The sequence below is a fragment of the Anolis carolinensis genome, unplaced genomic scaffold, assembly GCF_035594765.1.
Source record: "Anolis carolinensis isolate JA03-04 unplaced genomic scaffold, rAnoCar3.1.pri scaffold_14, whole genome shotgun sequence".
NCBI lineage: Eukaryota > Metazoa > Chordata > Lepidosauria > Squamata > Dactyloidae > Anolis > Anolis carolinensis.
This window is the reverse complement of record NW_026943825.1, coordinates 13762531-13784551: the sequence shown is the minus strand read 5'-3', so window position 1 is coordinate 13784551 and position 22021 is coordinate 13762531. Positions and strand designations below refer to the sequence as shown.

The following is a 22021-nucleotide window of genomic DNA, read 5'->3' as shown; positions in this document are numbered from 1 at the left end:
CGTTTTAGTCCCTTTCCCCCACCTTGGTCCTCCTCAGAAGCGGCAGTTTTTGGAAGATGGCAGCGGTGTCTGTGGCGGGAAACGGATTGCGCCGTTGAAGGGAGGGGTGGGGGTTGTGCTTTCTGCGCTCGTGCTGGCCTTTGGCGCAGGCGCAGATGGGGCGTTCCAGTTTTTGGGGTTTTTTAGGCCCCATGGAGGTTGGGGATGTCTAGTTTTGTTGTATGAACCTAGAGACGTCGATGATGGGTTCTGTTGTCAAATTTTGAGGTTGGGGGGCCTTTAGTTTTGTTGTTTGGCCCGGTGGAGTGATGCCATTCTCCTTTTATTTATATACTAGCTGTGCCCGGCCACACGTTGCTGTGGCTAGGACTTAATTTTTCTTTTCTTTTCTTTTTGTTGTATGAATGTAGAGGCGTGGATGAGAGGTTTCGCTGTCAATTTTCGAGGTTGTGGGGCATTTAGTTTAATTGTTTTGTCCGGTGCCGTGATTCCATTACCCTTTTATATATATAGATATATACTAGCTGTGCCCTTCCACGCGTTGCTGTGGCCAATTGGAATTGCAGTGAATAGCCCCGCTGCTTGAAAGCCTGGCCATTTTCTACATAGGGCATCCATGCCAGGCCAGGTTGAATGAGATGGAGTAGCCTCCATCACAGTAATCCAAATACAGTAGAGTCTCGCTTATCCAACGTAAAAGGGCCGGCAGAACATTGGATAAGCGAATATGTTATATAATAAAGAGAGATTAAGGAAAAGCCTATTAAACATCAAATTAGGTTATGATTTTACAAATTAAGCACCAAAACATCATGTTAAACAACAAATTTGACAGAAAAAGTAGTTCCATGCGCAGTAATGCTATGTAGTATTTACAGTAGATTCTCACTTATCCAACACTCGCTTATCCAACGTTCTGGATTATCCAACGCATTTTTGTAGTCAATGCTTTCAATATATCGTGATATTTTGGTGCTAAATTCATAAATACAGTAATTACTATATAGCATTACTGTGTACTGAACTACTTTTTCTGACAAATTTGTTGTCTAACATGATGTTTTGATGCTTAATTTGTAAAATCATAACTTAATTTGATGTTTAATAGGGTTATCCTTAAATCCTCATTATCCAACATATTTGCTTATCCAACGTTCTGCCAGCCCGTTTATGTTGGATAAGTGAGACTCTACTGTACTGTATTTACAAATTTACCACTAAAATATCACAATGAATTTAAAACATTGACTACAAAAACATTGATTATGAAAAGGCAGACTGTGTTGGATAATCCAGAACATTGTATAAGCGAATGTTGGATAAGTGAGATTCTTCTTTAATATGAAATAATTACTGGGATAGAATAATGCAGAACAATATAATCTCTAAAACCAGGACAGTAAATAAACAGGGGAATTCTACACAGGAAACAATCAGGGCCAGCTAACACCTCCCAACAAAGTATTCCCATCATCAAAGTCTGGAAAATCCTCTGTTTTCTCAGGGCCACAGACAGTAGAAGCACATAAAATATCGCAAACAACACCACTCTGAAAACAAGGGAATTCCAGACAGGAAACAATCAGGGCCAGCTAACACCTCCCAACAAAAAATTCACTCAGGGAGGAAACAGCGAGGCTTTAAAGCTGCAAGGCCATTACATCCTAATCATTTTTCCTAATTGCAGCATTCATACTTGCCTCCAACAAACAAAAAAAAACCAATCAGAAATTGTTTAATTGTTTTGTCCGGTGCCGTGATTCCATTACCCTTTTATATATATAGATATATACTAGCTGTGCCCTTCCACGCGTTGCTGTGGCCAATTGGAATTGCAGTGAATAGCCCCGCTGCTTGAAAGCCTGGCCATTTTCTACATAGGGCATCCATGCCAGGCCAGGTTGAATGAGATGGAGTAGCCTCCATCACAGTAATCCAAATACAGTAGAGTCTCGCTTATTCAACATAAAAGGGCCGGCAGAACGTTGGATAAGCGAATATGTTAAATAATAAGGAGAGATTAAGGAAAAGCCTATTAAACATCAAATTAGGTTATGATTTTACAAATTAAGCACCAAAACATCATGTTAAACAACAAATTTGACAGAAAAAGTAGTTCAATACGCAGTAATGCTATGTAGTAATTACTGTATTTACGAATTTAGCACCAAAATATCACGATGTATTGAAAACATTGACTACAAAAATGTGTTGAATAATCCAGAATGTTGGATAAGTGAGACTCTACTGTACTATTATTATATTGCATTATTATTAATATTATATTGTATTACATTATAATATTATCATCAATATTATATGTATATACAATATATCATTATATATTATTGTATATTATATTGCATATTGTATATAAGTGTGTGTGTGTATATATATATAATTACTACTATTATATTGTATTATTATTAATATTGTATTACATTATTATAATATCAATATTATATGTATATATAATATAGTATATTATTATATATTATTGTATATTTGTGTGTGTATATATATATAATATATAATTACTATTATTATATTGTATTATTATTAATATTGTATTACATTATTATAATATCAAAATTATATGTATATGCAAAATATAATATTATTGTATATGATATTATATATGTGTGTGTGTATATAATATAATTACTATTATTATATTGTATTATTATTAATATTGTATTACGTTATTATAATATCAATATTATATGTATATGCCATGTATTATATTATTATATACTAGCTGTGCCCGGCCACGCGTTGCTGTGGCAAAGTGGTGGTGGTATTGGTTAAAAATTGTTGTGTAATTTTTATTAGATGTTATTTGCATTTTTTATTAATTTTATTGTAAGTTATATTTTTATTTATTATATTTTATTATTTTCTTGTATTATTTTTAGTTATTTTCTGTTATTATAGTATTTTATTGTATTAATTTTTTAGTGTTTATTATTATTATTTTTTGGGTTGCTAGGAGACCAAGTTGGAGGAGCTTAGCCTTCTAACTGGCAGCAATTGGATAAAAGCAATTATTCCTCTCCCTCTAATTAGGACTTTATTTTTCTTTTCTTTTTGTTGTATCAACCTAGAGGCGTGGATGATGGGTCGTGTTGTCAAATTTCGAGGTTGGGGGGCCTGTAGTTTTGTTGTTTTGTGGGTTGCCATGATGCCATCACTCTTTTATATATATAGATTGTATATATGTGTGTGTATATATATATATATATGTATACTCCTGCTGACGCTGCCATTTTTTAAAAGCATCTATAAATTAGAAATCAGTGGGAGGGGAGCTAAGGAGACAGGCAAATTGCCTTCCCGTCTTTGGAGAGAGAGAGATATATGCATAATACATATTATTTCCCTCTCCTGCAGCATCTCTCTCTCCGGCTTGAACAGACTCAGCCCTGCGAAAAGGAGATGATGATGGGGATGATGATGGGGATGAAAGCCTTGTTGTGCCTCTTCCCGCTCCTCGCCTGCCTCGCCCTCGCCTCCCAAAAGATCCCCCGCCTGAAGCTGACGCCCAAAGGTGAGACCCCGGGACCCCCAAAAAACAAAACAAAATAGGGATCGTCCCAGTATTCTTCCTTGGGCCCTTCTCGCCAGAGAGGCTTCCAAATGCAAGAAGACATCCGATTGATGCATATAGGTCTATATAGGTCTAATATATATATACATATCATCTGTCTATCGCAAGTATATATGCATCTATCTATCTATCTTTCTATCTATCTATCTATTTATCAGTCTTATTTATTTATCTATCTATTTTTCTATCTATTTTTCTATCTATCTCTATCTATCTATCTACTTATCTATATCTATCTATCTATTAATCTATCTATTTATCCATCTATTAATCTATCTATCTATCTCTTAATCTATCTATCTATTTATCTATCTGTCTATTTATCCATCAAATAGATAGATCCATCAAATATCTATCTATCTATTTTTCTATCTATCTCTATCTATCTATCTATCTATCTATCTATCTATCTATCTACTTATCTATATCTATCTATCTATCTATCTATCTATCTACTTATCTATATCTATCTATCTATTTATCTATCTGTCTATTTATCCATCTATTAATCTATCTATCTATCTATCTCTTAATCTATCTATCTGTCTATTTATCCATCAAATAGATAGATCCATCAAATATCTATCTATCTATTTTTCTATCTATCTCTATCTATCTATCTACTTATCTATATCTATCTATCTATCTACTTATCTATATCTATCTATCTATCTATCTATTTATCTATCTGTCTATTTATCCATCTATCTATTTATCTATCTGTCTATTTATCCATCTATTTATCTATCTATCTATCTATCTATCTATCTATCCATCTATTTATCTATTTATCTATCTATCTATCTATCCATTTATCTATCTATCTATCTATCTATCTATCTATCTATCTATCTATCTATCTATCTATTTTTCTATCTATCTCTATCTATCTATCTACTTATCTCTATCTATCTATCTATCTATTAATCTATCTATTTATTTATTTATCTATCTGTCTATTTATCCATCTATTTATCTATCTGTCTATTTATCTATCTGTCTATTTATCCATCTATTTATCTATTTATCTATCTGTCTATTTATCCATCTATTTATCTATTTATCTATCTGTCTATTTATCTATCTGTCTATTTATCCATCTATTTATCTATCTATCTATCTATCTATCTATCTATCTATCTATCTATCTATCTATCTATTTTTCTATCTATCTCTATCTATCTATCTATTTATCTATATATATTTATCTATCTATCTATCTATTTATCTATCTACAGTAGAGTCTCGCTTATCCAACGTAAACGGACCGGCAGAAGCTTGGATAAGCGAATATCTGGGATAATAAGGAGGGATTAAGGAAAAGCCTATTAAACATCAAATTAGGTAATGATTTTACAAATTAAGCACCAAAACATCTTGTTAGACAACAAATTTGACAGAAAAAGTAGTTCAATACGCAGTAATGTTATGTTGTAATTACTGTATTTATGAATTTAGCACCAAAATATCATGATATATTGAAAACATTGACTACAAAAATGGTTTGGATAATCCAGAACTTGGATAAGCAAGGCTTGGATGAGTGAGACTCCACTGTATCTATCTTATCTATCTATCTATTTATCTATGTATGTATCTATCTATCTAATCTAATGCAAGCACATATGCATTTACCTAACATCTACCTACCTGTCTGTCTGTCTATCTATCTATCTATCTATCTATCTATCTATCTATCTATCTTATCTATCTTATCTATCTCTCTCTCTCTCTCTCTCTCTCTCTCTCTATCTATCTGATCTGTCTAATGCAAGCACATATGCATTTACCTAACATCTACCTACCTGTCTGTCTGTCTGTCTATCTATCTATCTATCTATCTATCTATCTATCTATCTATCTATCTATCTATCTATCTTATCTATCTATCTATCTATCTATCTCTCTATCTATCTATCTATCTATCTATCTATCTATCTATCTGATCTGTCTAATGCAAGCACATATGCATTTACCTAACATCTACCTACTTGTCTATCTATTTATCTATCTATCTACTTATCTATCTATCTATCTATCTATCTATCTATCTATCTATCTATCTCTCTCTCTATCTATCTATCTATCTACTTATCTATCTAATCTGTCTAATGCAAGCACATATGCATTTACCTAACATCTACCTGTCTATCTTTTTATTTATCTATCTAATGCAAACATATATGAATTACCTATCTTTCTATTGTAAACATATATGTGTTTACCTATTATCTACCTATCTATCTGTCCATTTGTCAATCAATCTATCTATCAATCTATTGCAAGCATGATATATAATTTGCCTGAGATTTGTCTGTGTGTGTGTCTGTGTGGATGTATATATATATATAAATATTCTTATTCTCCTGGGAGTTGTAGTTTGGTGAGACAACGGCCCTCTTGGGCTGAGGAGACGGGAGACCCTGCGGAACCACAACTCCCAGGATTGCATAGCATTGAGTCACGGCAGTTACAGTGTCAATGCATACTTTAACTGCCATAGCTCCATGCAGAGCCGGCTCTAGGTAATTTTCAAGTGTAGGCGAACAGAATTTTGGCACACCCCCCCCCCCCCCCCCCAAACCAATCACTGAAAAATAAAAGCATTGAATACGCGAAAATGTTGGATCAGGGGTCCTCAAACTTTTTAAGCCGAGGGCCGGTCCACAATCCTTCAGACTGTTGAGGGGCCGGATTATCATTTGAAAAAAAAAATACAATCAAATTCCGATGCACACTGCACATGTCTTATTTGTAGTGCAAAATAAGAGGAACAAGAGGAAGAACAATGAAAGAACAATACAATATTTAAAAATAAAAACAATTTTAACCAACATACATTGATCAGGATTTCAATGGGAAATGTGGTCCTGCTTCTGGCCAATGAGATAGTCAAGTTAATTAGGATTGTTGTTGTTGTTGTTTTTGTGTGCCTTCAAGTCATTTCAGACTTTGGGTGAGCCTAAGTCTAAAATCTATTTATTTATTATTTATTTATTTACTGCATTTATTTACTACATTTGTATCACACCCTTCTGACCCCAAAGGGGACTCAGAGTGGCTTACAAATTATATGTACATACAATATATTATATTATTAGCATAGCACAATATTAGCATTATATATTACTATATTTAACTATGCCACTATACTGTAATATTATTAGTAATATTGTATGTAATATAGAACATATAATTAATATTATTATATGGTATTATTGTTAGTGTTATATTGTATTACAAGTCATTTCAGACTTTGGGTGAGCCTAAGTCTAAAATCTATTTATTTATTATTTATTTATTTACTGCATTTATTTACTACATTTGTATCACACCCTTCTGACCCCAAAGGGAACTCAGAGTGGCTTACAAATTATATGTACATACAATATATTATATTATTAGCATAGCACAATATTAGCATTATATATTACTATATTTAACTATGCCACTATACTGTAATATTATTAGTAATATTGTATGTAATATAGAACATATAATTAATATTATTATATGGTATTATTGTTAGTGTTATATTGTATTACAAGTCATTTCAGACTTTGGGTGAGCCTAAGTCTAAAATCTATTTATTTATTATTTATTTATTTACTGCATTTATTTACTACATTTGTATCACACCCTTCTCACCCCAAAGGGGACTCAGAGTGGCTTACAAATTATATGTACATAGAATATATTATATTATTAGCATAGCACAATATTAGCATTATATATTACTATATTTAACTACTAGCTGTGCCCGGCCACATGTTGCTGTGGCAAAGTGGTGGTGGTATTGGTTAAAAGTTGTTGTGGAATTTTTATTTGACATTATTTGTATTTTTTTAAAATTAATTTTATTGTAACTTATCTTTTTTATTTATTATATTTTATTATTTTGTTGTATTATTTTTAGTTATTTTGTTATAATATTTTATTGTATTAATTTTTAGTGTTTTTAATTATTTTTTATTGTTTTATTTGTATTTATTTTATATTTATGGGCTGAGTGGGTTGCTAGGAGACCAAGTGGGCGGAGCTTAGCCTTCTAAACTGGCAGCAATTGGATAAAAACAATTATTGCTTTCCCTCTAAGTAGGACTTTATTTTTCTTTTCTTTTTGTTGTATCAACCTAGAGGCATGGATGATGGGTTGTGTTGTCAAATTTCGAGGTTGGGGGGCCTGTAGTTTTGTTGTTTTGTCCGCTGCCCTGATGCCATCACTCTTTTATATATATAGATGCCACTATACTGTAATATTATTAGTAATATTATATGTAATATAGAACATATAATTAATATTATTATATGGTATTATTGTTAGTGTTATATTGTATTACATTATAATATTATTATCAATATTATATGCATATACAATATATTATATTATAAAACTGAGGGAGGGGGCCAGATAAATGACCTCAGAGGGCCACATCCGGCCCCCGGGCCTTAGTTTGGGGACCCCTGTGTTGGATAATAAGGAGGGATGAAGGAAAAGCCTATTAAACATCAAATTACATTAAGATTTTACAAATTAAGCACCAAAAGCAGAGAAGGTAAAGACTACAAATCCCGGCTTTCCATAGCCGTTCAAGAGGATGCCGAACTGCATTACGTCTCCAGTGCCGATGCACCCTTGGAGAGCTCAGAACTAAAACCATTGCTTTTCGGGAGCGGACTGGCTAGATGCCAGCTAGTTGGCCGTCCTCTTTGGTCTTTATATATTCCTTCCCATTTTATATCTTCCCCGGGAGAGATGGAGAGGAGGAGGAGGAGAGTGAGTGTCTGGAAGCCTCCTGCAATGCAGATATTACAGCAAAAACAACAAACCCGGAGAGCTTGGCAAGGCCGGGAGGAGCGGGAGATTGGCGGCACTGAAGATGCATTTTTCCTCCCAAACCGTCTCATAACCTGTTGGGACACTTACCGTATATACTCGAGTATAACCCGACCCGAATATAAGCCAAGGCACCTAATTTTACCACAAAAAACTGGGATAACTGATTGACGCGAGTATAAGCCGAGGGTGGGAAATGCAGCAGCTACTGGTCAATTTCAAAATAAAAATAGATACCAATAACATTTCATTAATCGAGGCATCAGTAGGTTAAATGTTTTTGAATATTTACCGTTTTTTAAAGAAAAACAATAAACTAGGTCTATAAGTGGAAAAGTAGTGGCAAAAAAAACCAATATGGTATCAACAATAAATAATAATAATAATAATAAGTGCAGACTGTGCAAGGAAACAGATGAAACCATTGATCATATCCTCAGCTGCTGTAAGAAAATTGCACAGACAGACTACAAACAGAGGCACAACTATGTGGCCCAAATGATTCATTGGAACCTATGCCTCAAGTATCACCTCCCTGCAGTTAAGAACTGGTGGGATCACAAACCTGCAAAAGTATTGGAAAATGAACACGCAAAGATACTGTGGGACTTCCGAATCCAGACTGACAAAGTTCTGGAACACAACACACCAGACATCACAGTTGTGGAAAAGAACAAGGTTTGGATCATTGATGTTGCCATCCCAGGTGACAGTCGCATTGATGAAAAACAACAGGAAAAACTCAGCCGCTCTCAGGACCTCAAGATTGAACTTCAAAGACTCTGGCAGAAACCAGTGCAAGTGGTCCCGGTGGTGATGGGCACACTGGGTGCCGTGCCAAAAGATCTCAGCCGGCATTTGGAAACAATAGACATTGACAAAATTACGATCTGCCAGCTGCAAAAGGCCACTCTACTGGGATCTGCACGCATCATCCGAAAATACATCACACCGTCCTAGACACTTGGGAAGTGTTCGACTTGTGATTTTGTGATACGAAATCCAGCATATCTATCTTGTTTGCTGTGTCATACAACGTCGTTGTGTCAATAATAATAATAATAATAATAATAATAATAATAATAACTTCATTTGGATCCCACCCTATCTCCCCATGGGGACTCAGGCCGGCTTCCAACATATATAAACAATGCTTATATAAACAATGCAGAGCTAGATATAGATCTATAATTATAGATACTAATTTCACATATGCATTTCCCCCTGAAACATTTGCAAATCCCCTGTGTCTCTGTGTGTGTGCATTTCCCCTACAATATTTGCAAGCCTTATATATATATGTATATATATTCATATCTATCTAGACATGTCTATATATATTTGTGTATTCATTTCCCCCCTGTAATATTTGCAAGCCCTATATATAGGAAGGTAAGAATATATTCATATCTATCTAGACCTCTCTCTTTATATAGATATTTGCAAAGACTTGCAAACATATGAGGGTAAATTCATATAAAAAATAATGTGTATTTATGGCTATAGATACACAGGTACATGGATCTATATGTATAAAGGATTTGCAAAGACCTGCAAACATATGAGGGTAAATTCATATAAAAAAATAATGTGTATTTATGGCTACAGATACACAGGTACATGGATCTATATGTATAAAGGATTTGCAAAGACCTGCAAACATATGAGGGGAAATTCATGTATAAAATTAATGTATATAGATACACATATATGTACATAGAGATGGCAAAAGCTTACAAGGAGTTAATGCCTATATATCTGTAAGAGATTTTAATAAATATTTCAGGGGAAAATGCTTTCATAAGATTAATGAATATATATATTTTTCTTCTTCCTGACTTGCAAGAGTGTCTCTCTTTTCAAAACATGTATATACTGTATTGCAAAAAGTGCTGCATTGGTTATGGATCCCATTTGTCCGGTCCTCCGTTCCCAGGGCAGCAATATCCATTTATATTCCAAGACAAGCTTATTGAGTTCCTTCTTTCTCTATATCAGCATTTCCTATCTCTTGTGGGATTTATATTCCTCTGATATTTGCCAGGCAGATGTTTCTATAGTTATATATTTGAAGTATTTGATCTATTTGGGAGCATCAAAGAGGAAAAGGGAATACCGTATATACTCGAGTATAAGCCAAGTTTTTCTGCCCTTTTTTAGGACTCAAAAAGCCCCCCTCGGCTTATACTCGGTGAGGCTCCTAGTTGGCTCACATTCGGGTCGGCTTATACTCGAGTATATATGGTACATTTATTATTTTTATTTTATAATAGTAAAGACTTTCTGTATATACTTCAGTTTTCAGTATTAATGTCAAAAATACATAGTATGATTTTACATAAGATTTGTGCTACATTAGAACAGTAAAGACAAATATCACTTAATTAAAATAAACATTAAATAGCAAAAAAAAGGTGTAAACACTAAGCTATTATTATTGGTATTATTACATTTATTATTCTACTCTTATCATTATCATTACATTTATTATTTTACTCTATTATTATTGTCACTACTGTATTACATTTATTTTACTCTATTTTTATTATTATTGATACATCTATGATTTCACTCTGATTATTGTTATTATTACATTTATTATTTTACTGTATTTATTATTATTATGACACAGTGAACAAGATCTATATGCTGGATTTATTATTATTATTATTATTATTACTATTATTATTGACACAAAGATATAGTATGATACAGCAAATGAGATCTATATGCTAGATTTATTATTATTATTATTACTATTATTATTGACACAAAGACATAGAATGACACAGCAACGAGATATATATATGCTGGATTTATTATTATTATTATTATTATTATTGTTGACACAAAGACATAGTATGACACAGCAAACGAGAGATCTATATGCTGGATTTATTATTATTATTATTATTATTATTATTATTATTGACACAAAGACATAGAATGACACAGCAACGAGATATATATATGCTGGATTTATTATTATTATTATTATTATTATTATTATTATTATTGACACAAAGACATAGAATGACACAGCAACGAGATATATATGCTGGATTTATTATTATTATTATTATTATTATTATTATTATTATTGACACAAAGACATAGTATGACACAGCAAATGAGATCTATATGCTGGATTTATTATTATTATTATTATTATTATTATTATTATTGCTATTATTATTGACACAAAGACATAGAATGACACAGCAACGAGATATATATGCTGGATTTATTATTATTATTATTATTATTATTATTACTATTATTATTGATACAAAGACATAATATGACACAGCAAATGAGATCTATATGCTGGATTTATTATTATTATTATTATTATTATTATTATTATTGCTATTATTATTGACACAAAGACATCGTATGACACAGCAAATGAGATATATATGCTAGATTTATTATTATTATTATTGACACAAAGACATCGTATGACACAGCAAACAAAATATATATGCTGGATTTATTATTATTATTATTGACACAAAGACATCGTATGACACAGCAAACAAAATATATATGCTGGATTTATTATTATTATTATTGACACAAAGACATTGTATGACACAGCAAATGAGAAATATATGCTGCATTTATTATTATTATTATTATTATTATTATTATTATTATTATTGACACAAAGACATTGTATGACACAGCGAACGAGATATATATGCTGGATTTATTATTATTATTATTATTATTATTATTATTATTATTGACACAAAGACATTGTATGACACAGCAAACGAGATATATATGCTAGATTTATTATTATTATTTTATTATGACACAGCAAACAAGATAGATATGCTGGATTTCGTATCACAAAATCACAAGTCGAACACTTCCCAAGTGTCTAGGACTGTGTGATGTATTTTCGGATGATGATGCAGATCCCAGTAGGGTGGCCTTTTGCAGTTGGCAGATCGTAATTTTGTCACTGTCTATTGTTTCCAAATGCTGGCTGAGATCTTTTGGCATGGCACCCAATGTGCCCATCACCACCGGGACCACCTGCACTGGTTTCTGCCAGGGTCTTTGAAGTTTTATTATTATTATTATTATTATTATTATTATTATTATTATTATTATTATTATTATTATTGGCATTGGACTGGGCCCTTGGGGTCTCTTCCAGCTCGAGGACGCTCAGATTATTATCTTTTTCAGATGCTTTGCTCTCGACGTTCTCTGAGAAGGACAGTCCGAAGCCCATGTTCCACGAAGCGGGCTCCAACCAGGTCCTGATCGGAGGCCAAGGAGCACTATGGCTCCTGACTTTTACGGGTTCGGCGGTCATTCAGAAGAAGGTAAGACTCTGGATATAAGACTCTGGGTTTCTGCGAGTTTTCCAGGCTGCATGGCCATGTTCCAGAAGCATTCTCTCCTGATGTTTCTCCCACATCTTGCTAAAGACACCAGGCTGCACACAGAACGTAGTCTTTTATAGTTTACTAGCTGTGCCCGGCCACGCGTTGCTGTGGCATTGTCTGGTGGTGTTGGTGAGAAATTTGAGTTAGTGGTGGTATTGAATGTGTGTTGTATGGTTGTCTTTATGTTTAGTATGTACAGTAGAGTCAGGCCTCGCTTAGTATACAGCTATCTTTTTTCTATGTGAAAAAGATAAGCAAACACTCTAAAGGTTCCAAACATAAAAAGAGATGTGACATGTCAGGACCACAGAAATAGTCAGCCTCTGCAAACCTTAGGATTGTATGATGATGTTGTTATTATTACTATTATTATTATTGAGAGGCTTGGTGGCCATCTGTTGGGAGTGCTTGGATTGTGTCCTGCATGGCAGATCGTGGGAGGTGTTTGCTGGCCCTGATTGTTTAGTGTTTGGCATTCCCGTGTTTTAAGAGTGTTGTTTTTTATTTGGTGTTGTGATTTTAAGCTTGTTAAAATATTAGAAGAGAGATTGTGTTGATTGTCATGGTTCATAGCATATATTTAAAATATAGAGTATTAAAATGGGTTGGATATTGTAGAAGGTTGGAGTGGAGATAAATGGTTTGAATGATGGGCGGGCGCTAGGACCCAGGGGACAGCTTTTTCCCATTGCCTGCCTTCCCTCTTGCCGGCGGCCATGAGGGCTTCTCTTTTCCCTCCCTGGCATGGCTCCCGATGGGGCGTTGTGGGTTCTCTCCATGTGGAGGTGCGTAAAGTGATTTTGTGTTGTTTCAACCTTAAGGCGTGGATGATGGGTTGTGTTGTCCAATGTCGAGGTTGGGGGGCCCGTAGTTTAGTTGCTTTGCTCGGTGCCCGAATTCCATCACTCTTTTATATATATAGATTAGGAAATAAGCAGAGAAATAGTTCATCAAAGGTAAAAGCTCAGTTCCAAAATATAGTTACAAAACAAGGCTGTAATCCTGAAATCCATAGAAGCATAGGCATGAAACAAAATCCTTTCAAAGGAAGCCAAAGTCCCAGAAACGAGAATACATCCAGGCTACGAGGTAATACAGGAACGCAGACTTGATACAGGAAAGCAGACTTGGTTCTTAACTCAAGCTAGGAAGTTGCTTTTGACAAAGATCTCCCTCTCAGCAGACTGTTTTAATAGCATAACATGAAGGCATTTCTTTGCCCTTTTACCTCCCTCTTATTTGCTATTCGGAGGCTTCTGCGCAACCCCCGAAATTTCAGCTAACTAGCGCAATCATTGTCAAGGCCGTCAAGGCCACTGAGCTCGCTAGTGTTATCAGAGCTACTCTCCCTTTCTGCTTCTTGCACCTGAAAAGCATCATCAGAAACAACATCATTTCTTCCCATGGGAAAAACTCCCTGCTCTTCATCTCCCACAGCAGGAACACTCTGCACTTGCATCCCAGAATCCTCATCAGAGTCACACAAAGGCAAAGGCTGAGTCACAACATGTGTGAAGCTTCGCTGTGAGAGAAGGCTCTGTGAGAGCGAAGCTGTTTATCTGCATGAGAAAGAAGCCCAGCGTGGAAGCAAAGAAGGAAGTATAAAGAACATTATTGTATGACACAGCAAACAAGATAGACATGCTGGATTTCATATCACAAAATCACAAGTCGAATACTTCCCAAGTGTCTAGGACTGTGTGATATATTTATTATTATTGTTATTATTATTATTATTATTATTATTATTATTATTTTATGACACAGCAAACAAGATAGACATGCTGGATTTCGTATCACAAAATCACAAGTTAGACACTTCCCAAGTGTCTAGAACTGTGTGATGTATTTTCGGATGATGGGTGCAGATCCTTTTGCCTTTTGCAGTTGGCAGATCGTGATTTTGTCAATGTCTATTGTTTCCAAATGCCAGCTGAGATCTTTTGGCACAGCACCCAGTGTGCCCATCACCATCGGGACCACCTGCACTGGTTTCTGCCAGAGTCTTTGAAGTTCAATCTTGAGGTCCTGATAGCGGCTGAGTTTTTCCTGTTGTTTTTCGTCAATGCGACTCTCACCTGGGATGGCAACATCAATGATCCAAACCTTTTTCTTTTCCACAACTGTGATGTCTGGTGTGTTGTGTTCAAGAACTTTGTCAGTCTGGATTCGGAAGTCCCACAATATCTTTGCGTGCTCATTTTCCACAACCTTTGCAGGTTTGTGATCCTACCAGTTCTTTGCTGCTGGGAGGTGGTACTTGAGGCATAAGTTCCAATGAATCATTTTGGCCACAGAGTTGTGCCTCTGTTTGTAGTCTGTCTGTGCGATTTTCTTACAGCAGCTGAGAATATGATCCATGGTTTCGTTGGTTTCCTTGCACAGTCTGCATTTTAATAATAATAATAAAACTTTATTTATACCCCGCCTATTTTGGGTCATCAGCTGATTTCTGTGGTTGCCATGAGGATTTACCTGCTTCACTCTTTTGTTCTCTGTTCCAGATCCCTCTGAAGGCCGACGAGAAGGCGGAGAAGGATTGCAAAAAAAGGGCGACATTAGGAGAGGTGAGGAGAGAGAGCGTGATGGGTGCTACAAGCCATGCATCCCTTATCGGAAATGCTGGGGACCCAAAGTATTAGGGGGTGTTTATGGATTTGGGAATATTTATATACAACTCTTCTTTCATACCTTTTCTTTCTGTTCCTTCTTCTTTCTTCTCTCTTTTGCAGGACGACTGCGAGAACACCATCCGGCTGATCAAGAAGCTGGACTACCGGATCATGGTCTGCGGGACCAATGCCGGTTCCCCCAAATGCTGGTTCCTGGTGAGCGGGAAGGCAGAGGAGGGAGGTGGGAGAAGCAGCCCCAAATGTCACCACGATACATAGATTTGCTCCCGTCTCTTCTCTCTCAGGTGAACCAGACTTTGCAGCAGGACAAGGAAGGCCACGTTGTCACGCTCTCCGCGGACAACATTGTCCCGCCGCTGCTATCCCAGGAAGCTGTGGCCGTTGCCATCGGTATGGCGTCGAGAAACCGTTCTGCCCTTCCAGAGCTCAGGGTTTGGGTTTCTTAACAGTGTCTCATGTCAATATTGGCTGATTGAGACAAATTACCTTCCTCAGTCTCAATTCCTCTCTGCCAAATCTGGCAGCTGCCCAGATCACACAGAACAAACTTCAGCCTACTCCGGTTTCAGCTGTAACAGCGGCTCAAACTTTATTTACAACTTACTGTATATACTTGAGTATAAGCCAACCCAAATATAAGCCAAGGCACCTAATTTTCCCACAAAAAAACTGGGATAACTTATTGACCCGAGTATAAACCGAGTTTGGGAAATGCAGCAGCTATTGGTCAATTTCAAAATAAAAATAGACGCCAATAAAATTACATTAAATGATGCATCAGTATAGTAAATAATGTATATATCTGGATACAAATATACAGGTACATGGATCTATATGTATTTAGGATTTGCAAACTCCTGCAAACATATGAGGGGAAAATGCATATATAAAATTAATGTATATCAATAGATACAGATACAGTAGAGTCTCACTTATCCAACACTCACTTATCCAACGTTCTGGATTATCCAACACATTTTTTAGTCAATGTTTTCAATACATCGTGATATTTTGGTGCTAAATTCGTAAATACAGTAATTACAACATAACATTACTGTGTATTGAACTACTTTTTCTGTCCAATTTGTTGTATAACATAATGTTTTGATGCTTAATTTGTAAAATCATAACCTAATTTGATGTTTAATAGGCTTTTCCTTAATCTCTCCTTATTATCCAACATATTCGCTTATTCAACGTTCTGCCGGCCCGTTTACGTTGGATAAGCGAGACTCTACTGTATATAAGTACATAGGTATTGCAAATGCATGCAATGCCTATATATCTGTAGGAGAGTTTAACTAATATTTCAGGGGAAAATGCTTTTATAAGAGTAATTGATATATATTTTTCTTCTTCCTGACTTGCAAGGGCGTATTTCCTTTTTCAAAACATTCCCTTGGTTAAGAGCGAGGGAGGCTTTGGAAAACACACTGATAAGGGAGGGTAAGAGAGAAATATTTCATATATTGCAAACAATGGCCTCTAGGTTCTGTGCCCTTGACCTTGACCCCTTTATAAGCCGAGGGAGGCATTTTTAGCTCAAAAAAAGGGGTGAAAAACTCGGCTTATCTTCGAGTATATACGGTATGTACAAAGCATGTCGGACCAGAGCCATCTCCGTCCGACTACATCAAAGCCCGATTCAGGCGTGCTGACAGATCTCATTCCTCTCTTATCTCAAACATGACGTATATCCGATTACAAAGCGGAACCTCCAAATTGCTACGCTCTAGCAATTCATTCCCACTCTATGCAATTAACCACTGCACTACCAACAGCTTTAAACTTTTAGCACAATTTCACACTACATTAATGCATTTTACCAACATCTCCTGTGTCAGGGAATCCGCACCAGGCTTTCCAGGGAAAGCCAGGTTACCTGTTCAATGCCGAGACCATTGGTGAACTGGTCTCGGCACCTTGGAGAGCTCCTCTGAGACCGAGATTGAAGCCCAGAAGAAGCTCAAGACTGCACTGAGACTACATAGCAGGCATGGGCAAACTTGGGCCCTCCAGGTGTTTTGCCCAATTTAGGAGTGCTCACAGATCTCATCCTCTCATCTCAAACATGACGTATATCCGATTACAAAGGGAACCTCCAAATAGCTACGCTCTAGCAATTCATTCCCACTCTATGCAATTAACCACTGCACTACTGGATTACATACACACACCTACAGCTTTAAACTCTTAGCACAATTTCACACTACATTAATGCATTTTACCAACATCTTCCAAGGAAAGCCAGGTCACCTCTTCTCCCAGGAGCTGAATCCATTGGTGAACTGGTCTCGGCACCTTGGAGAGCTCCTCTGAGACTGAGACTGAAGCCCAGAGGAAGCTCAAGACTGCACTGAGACTACATAGCAGGCATGGGCAAACTTGGGCCCTCCAGGTGTTTTGCCCGATTCAGGAGTGTTCACAGATCTCATTCCTTTCTTATCTCAAACATGACGCATATCCGATTACAAAAAGCTACGCTCTAGCAATTCATTCTCACTCTATGCAATTAACCACTGCACTACTGGATTACATACACACACCTACAGCTTTAAACTCTTAGCACAATTTCACACTACATTAATGCATTTTACCAACATCTTCCAAGGAAAGCCAGGTCACCTCTTCTCCCAGGAGCTGAATCCATTGGTGAACTGGTCTCGGCACCTTGGAGAGCTCCTCTGAGACTGAGACTGAAGCCCAGAGGAAGCTCAAGACTGCACTGAGACTACATAGCAGGCATGGGCAAACTTGGGCCCTCCAGGTGTTTTGCCCGATTCAGGAGTGTTCACAGATCTCATTCCTTTCTTATCTCAAACATGACGCATATCCGATTACAAAAAGCTACGCTCTAGCAATTCATTCCCACTCTATGCAATTAACCACTGCACTACTGGATTACATACACACACCGACAGCTTCAAACTCTTAGCACAATTTCACACTACATTAATGCATTTTACCATCTCCTGTGTCAGGGAATCCGCACCAGGCTTTCCAGGAAAACTAGGTCACCTCTTCTCCCAGGTGCTGAATCCATTGGTGAACTGGTTTCGGCACCTTGGAGAGGTCCTCTGAGATCAAGATTGAAGCCCAGAGGAAGCTCAAAACTACACTGAGACTATATAGCAGGCATGGGCAAACTTGGGCCCTCCAGGAGTTTTGGACTTCAACTCCCACAATTCCTAACAGCCTCTTCCTCCTCTCCTCCCCATTCTTCCTCTTCTCTTTCTTCATCCATCTTCCCCTTTCCTTCAATTCCTGACATCTCCTTAATCATGAAAGACAATTTGGGGTTCAGAAGAAAGAAGCGATGGGGGCGGGATGTGTTTTGACTCCCCATACGTAACAAATAACTCAGTTTACTCCTGTGATCATTCGTATTTTTAGAAGGGAACCTTTATTCCGCTGTGTCGGGGAAGAAAGGTATGATCCAGAGAAGCTACGGAACCAAGAAAGGCATCAAGACGGAAGACAGCTGGCTGGCCAGTAAGAGAAAAACCACTTCTAACTTCGCCAGGTTTTCTTAACATCATGAGGGACAGATTTTGTAAATTATTATTATTATTATTATTATTATTATTATTATTATTATTATTTTATTATGACACAGCAAACAAGATAGATATGCTGGATTTCCTATCACAAAATCACAAGTCCAACACTTCCCAAGTGTCTAGGACTGTGTGATGTATTTTCGGATGATGCGTGCAGATCCCAGCAGGGTGGCCTTTTGCAGTTGGCAGATCGTAATTTTGTCAATGTCTATTGTTTCCAAATGCCGGCTGAGATCTTTTGGCACCCAGTGTGCCCATCACCACCGGGACCACCTGCACTGGTTTCTGCCAGAATCTTTGAAGTTCAATCTTGAGGTCCTGAGTTTTTCCTGTTGTTTTTCATCAATGCGACTGTCACCTGGGATGGCAACATCAATGATCCAAACCTTTTTCTTTTCCACCACTGTGATGTCTGGTGTGTTGTGTTCCAGAACTTTGTCAGTCTGGATTCGGAAGTCCCACAGTATCTTTGCGTGCTCATTTTCCAATACTTTTGCAGGTTTGTGGTCCCACCAGTTCTTTACTGCTGTGAGGTGGTACTTGAGGCATAATTTGGGCCACAGAGTTGTGCCTCTGTTTCTAGTCTGTCTGTGCGATTTTCTTACAGCAGCTGAGGATATGATCAATGGTTTCGTCGGTTTCCTTGCAAGTCTGCATTTTGGGTCATCAGCTGATTTTTCGATCTTGGCCTGAATTGCCTTTGTCCTGATGTCTTGCTCCTGGGCTGCAAGGCCTTCTGTCTCCTTCTTCAGGGTCCCATTCGTGAGCCAGAGCCAGGTCTTCTCCTTATCAGCTTTTCCTTCAATTTTGTCAAGGAACTTTCCATGCAATGTTTGTGGTGCCAGCTGTCAGCTCTAGTTTGTAGTGCGGTTTTCTTGTACTGGTTTTTTGTCTGCTGTGCTTTGAGTAGTTTCTGATTTTGGACTTCAATCAAAGCAGGTTCTTCACTTTGCTTTCCATATTCTGCCAGGGCATGTTCTTCTTCTTTGACTGCTTGTTTTACTTGTAAGAGTCCTCTGCCCCCTGATCTTCGAGGCAGATATAGCTGGTCAATATCACTGCGAGGGTGCAGTGAGTGATGAATGGTCATGAGTTTTCTTGTTTTTCTGTCCAAATTGTCCAGTTCCGCCTGTGTCCAATTTATAATGCCAGCAGTATATCTTATGAATAATAATAATTATTATTATTATTATTATTATTATTATTATTATTATTATACTCTGTCCGGCTCTTCGGCTTAGAAATGGAGATGAGCACCAACCCCCAGAGTCGGACACGACTGGACTTAATGTCAGGGGAAACCTTGACCTTTACTTACTATCTATTTAATCCAACTGTGGTGGTTGTCTTGCCCGAAAACCCGTCTCCTTCTCCAGAATCGGAATTTGTCGGTGCTGCCCTGCTTCCTGAGGACGATCAGAGGAAAGACGAGATCTTTTTCTTCTACAATGATGTCAACGAATCGGCCGGACTGGACAAGGAGCCCTACAGAGCTCACCTGGGACGGGTCTGCAAGGTAAGGCAGAGATCTGAAAGGTGGATCTCGAATTGGTCAAGCAAACGAACCCAATGGGTGCTTCTCCCCAAGGCTTCCTCTTCATCAATTTGGCCTGCATCAATAAGAGTCTAGTGTCTATGAGGGTTGAATGAACAGTAATGCCTCCACCTTCATTACTTGGGTTTGGATGGGAGTATTTTAATAAATCATAGGCAGAAATAATCCTTAGAACGTGCTCTTTAACGACCACTATTCACTTTCCCACATCATCACCAGACAATTGGATACATTTCTGCCAACAATTAACAAGTTTTCTGAAGCCGTCACGGAAGAAGTCGACACTCTGTTTCTGCAACCGGCGTCTCACAGTCCCCATCGTGCACAGATATTCCGAAGCAATAATGTGACCCACACTTTCTTGTGAAATGCCGATTATGCTTGAAATTTCTCTCTGAGTGACACAACGATCGTCCTGAATCAATCTGTCCACCTTTTGCTTGTGAAACTCGGTGGTTGCTGTCACAGGACGTCCAACTCTTTGTCACGCAAGTCAATGTTCCCACCTCAACATCTTTAAACTTACTTGCCCAACGACGCACAGGACTCACATCAACACAATCCCCATAAACAGCGTGCATTCTCTGAGGAATCTCCTTTGGGAATTTCCAATGAATCTCCAATGACTGCACGTTGCTTAAGTCGCATTGGCCAACCATCTGCGCAGGGTTCCATATTTCGCACTTTAACAACACAACCGTCCAATGCTAAGGCTTCCCCGTCTGCGCAGGGTTCCATACTTCGCACTTTAACAACACAACCGTTCAATGCTAAGGCTTCCCCGTCTGCGCAGGGTTCCATACTTCGCACTTTAACAACACAACCGTTCAATGCTAAGGCTTCCCCGTCTGCGCAGGGTTCCATACTTCACACTTTAACAACACAACCGTTCAATGCTAAGTCTTCCCTGTCTGCGCAGGGTTCCATACTTCACACTTTAACAACACAACCGTCCAATGCTAAGGCTTCCCCGTCTGCATAGGGTTCCATACTTCGCCCTTTAACAACACAACCTTTCAATGCTAAGGCTTCCCCGTCTGCATAGGGTTCCATACTTCGCACTTTAACAACACAACCGTTCAATGCTAAGGCTTCCCTGTCTGCACAGGGTTCCGTACTTTGCACTTTAACAACACAACCGTTCAATGCTAAGGCTTCCCTGTCTGCGCAGGGTTCCATACTTCACGCTTTAACAACACAACCTTTCAATGCTAAGGCTTCCCCGTCTGCATAGGGTTCCGTACTTTGCACTTTAACAACACAACCGTTCAATGCTAAGGTTTCCCTGTCTGCACAGGGTTCCGTACTTTGCACTTTAACAACACAACCGTTCAATGCTAAGGCTTCCCTGTCTGCGCAGGGTTCCATACTTCACGCTTTAACAACACAACCGTTCAATGCTAAGGTTTCCCTGTCTGCACAG

General features: G+C 37.4%; 1 protein-coding gene across 1 annotated transcript in view; it reads left to right on the top strand.

The window, feature by feature from the left end:
- LOC100561479 (semaphorin-7A) overlaps window positions 1-22021 on the top strand; it is a 37287-nt gene that overhangs the window by 3491 nt on the left and 11775 nt on the right. Inside the window, exons 2-8 of the mRNA XM_062964852.1 lie at window positions 3391-3547; window positions 12648-12787; window positions 15355-15417; window positions 15583-15678; window positions 15768-15873; window positions 18877-18975; window positions 20420-20559. Of these exons, the coding sequence (XP_062820922.1) occupies window positions 3436-3547; window positions 12648-12787; window positions 15355-15417; window positions 15583-15678; window positions 15768-15873; window positions 18877-18975; window positions 20420-20559 (756 nt within the window). The 5' untranslated portion in view covers window positions 3391-3435. The remainder of the gene's footprint in view (window positions 1-3390; window positions 3548-12647; window positions 12788-15354; window positions 15418-15582; window positions 15679-15767; window positions 15874-18876; window positions 18976-20419; window positions 20560-22021) is intronic.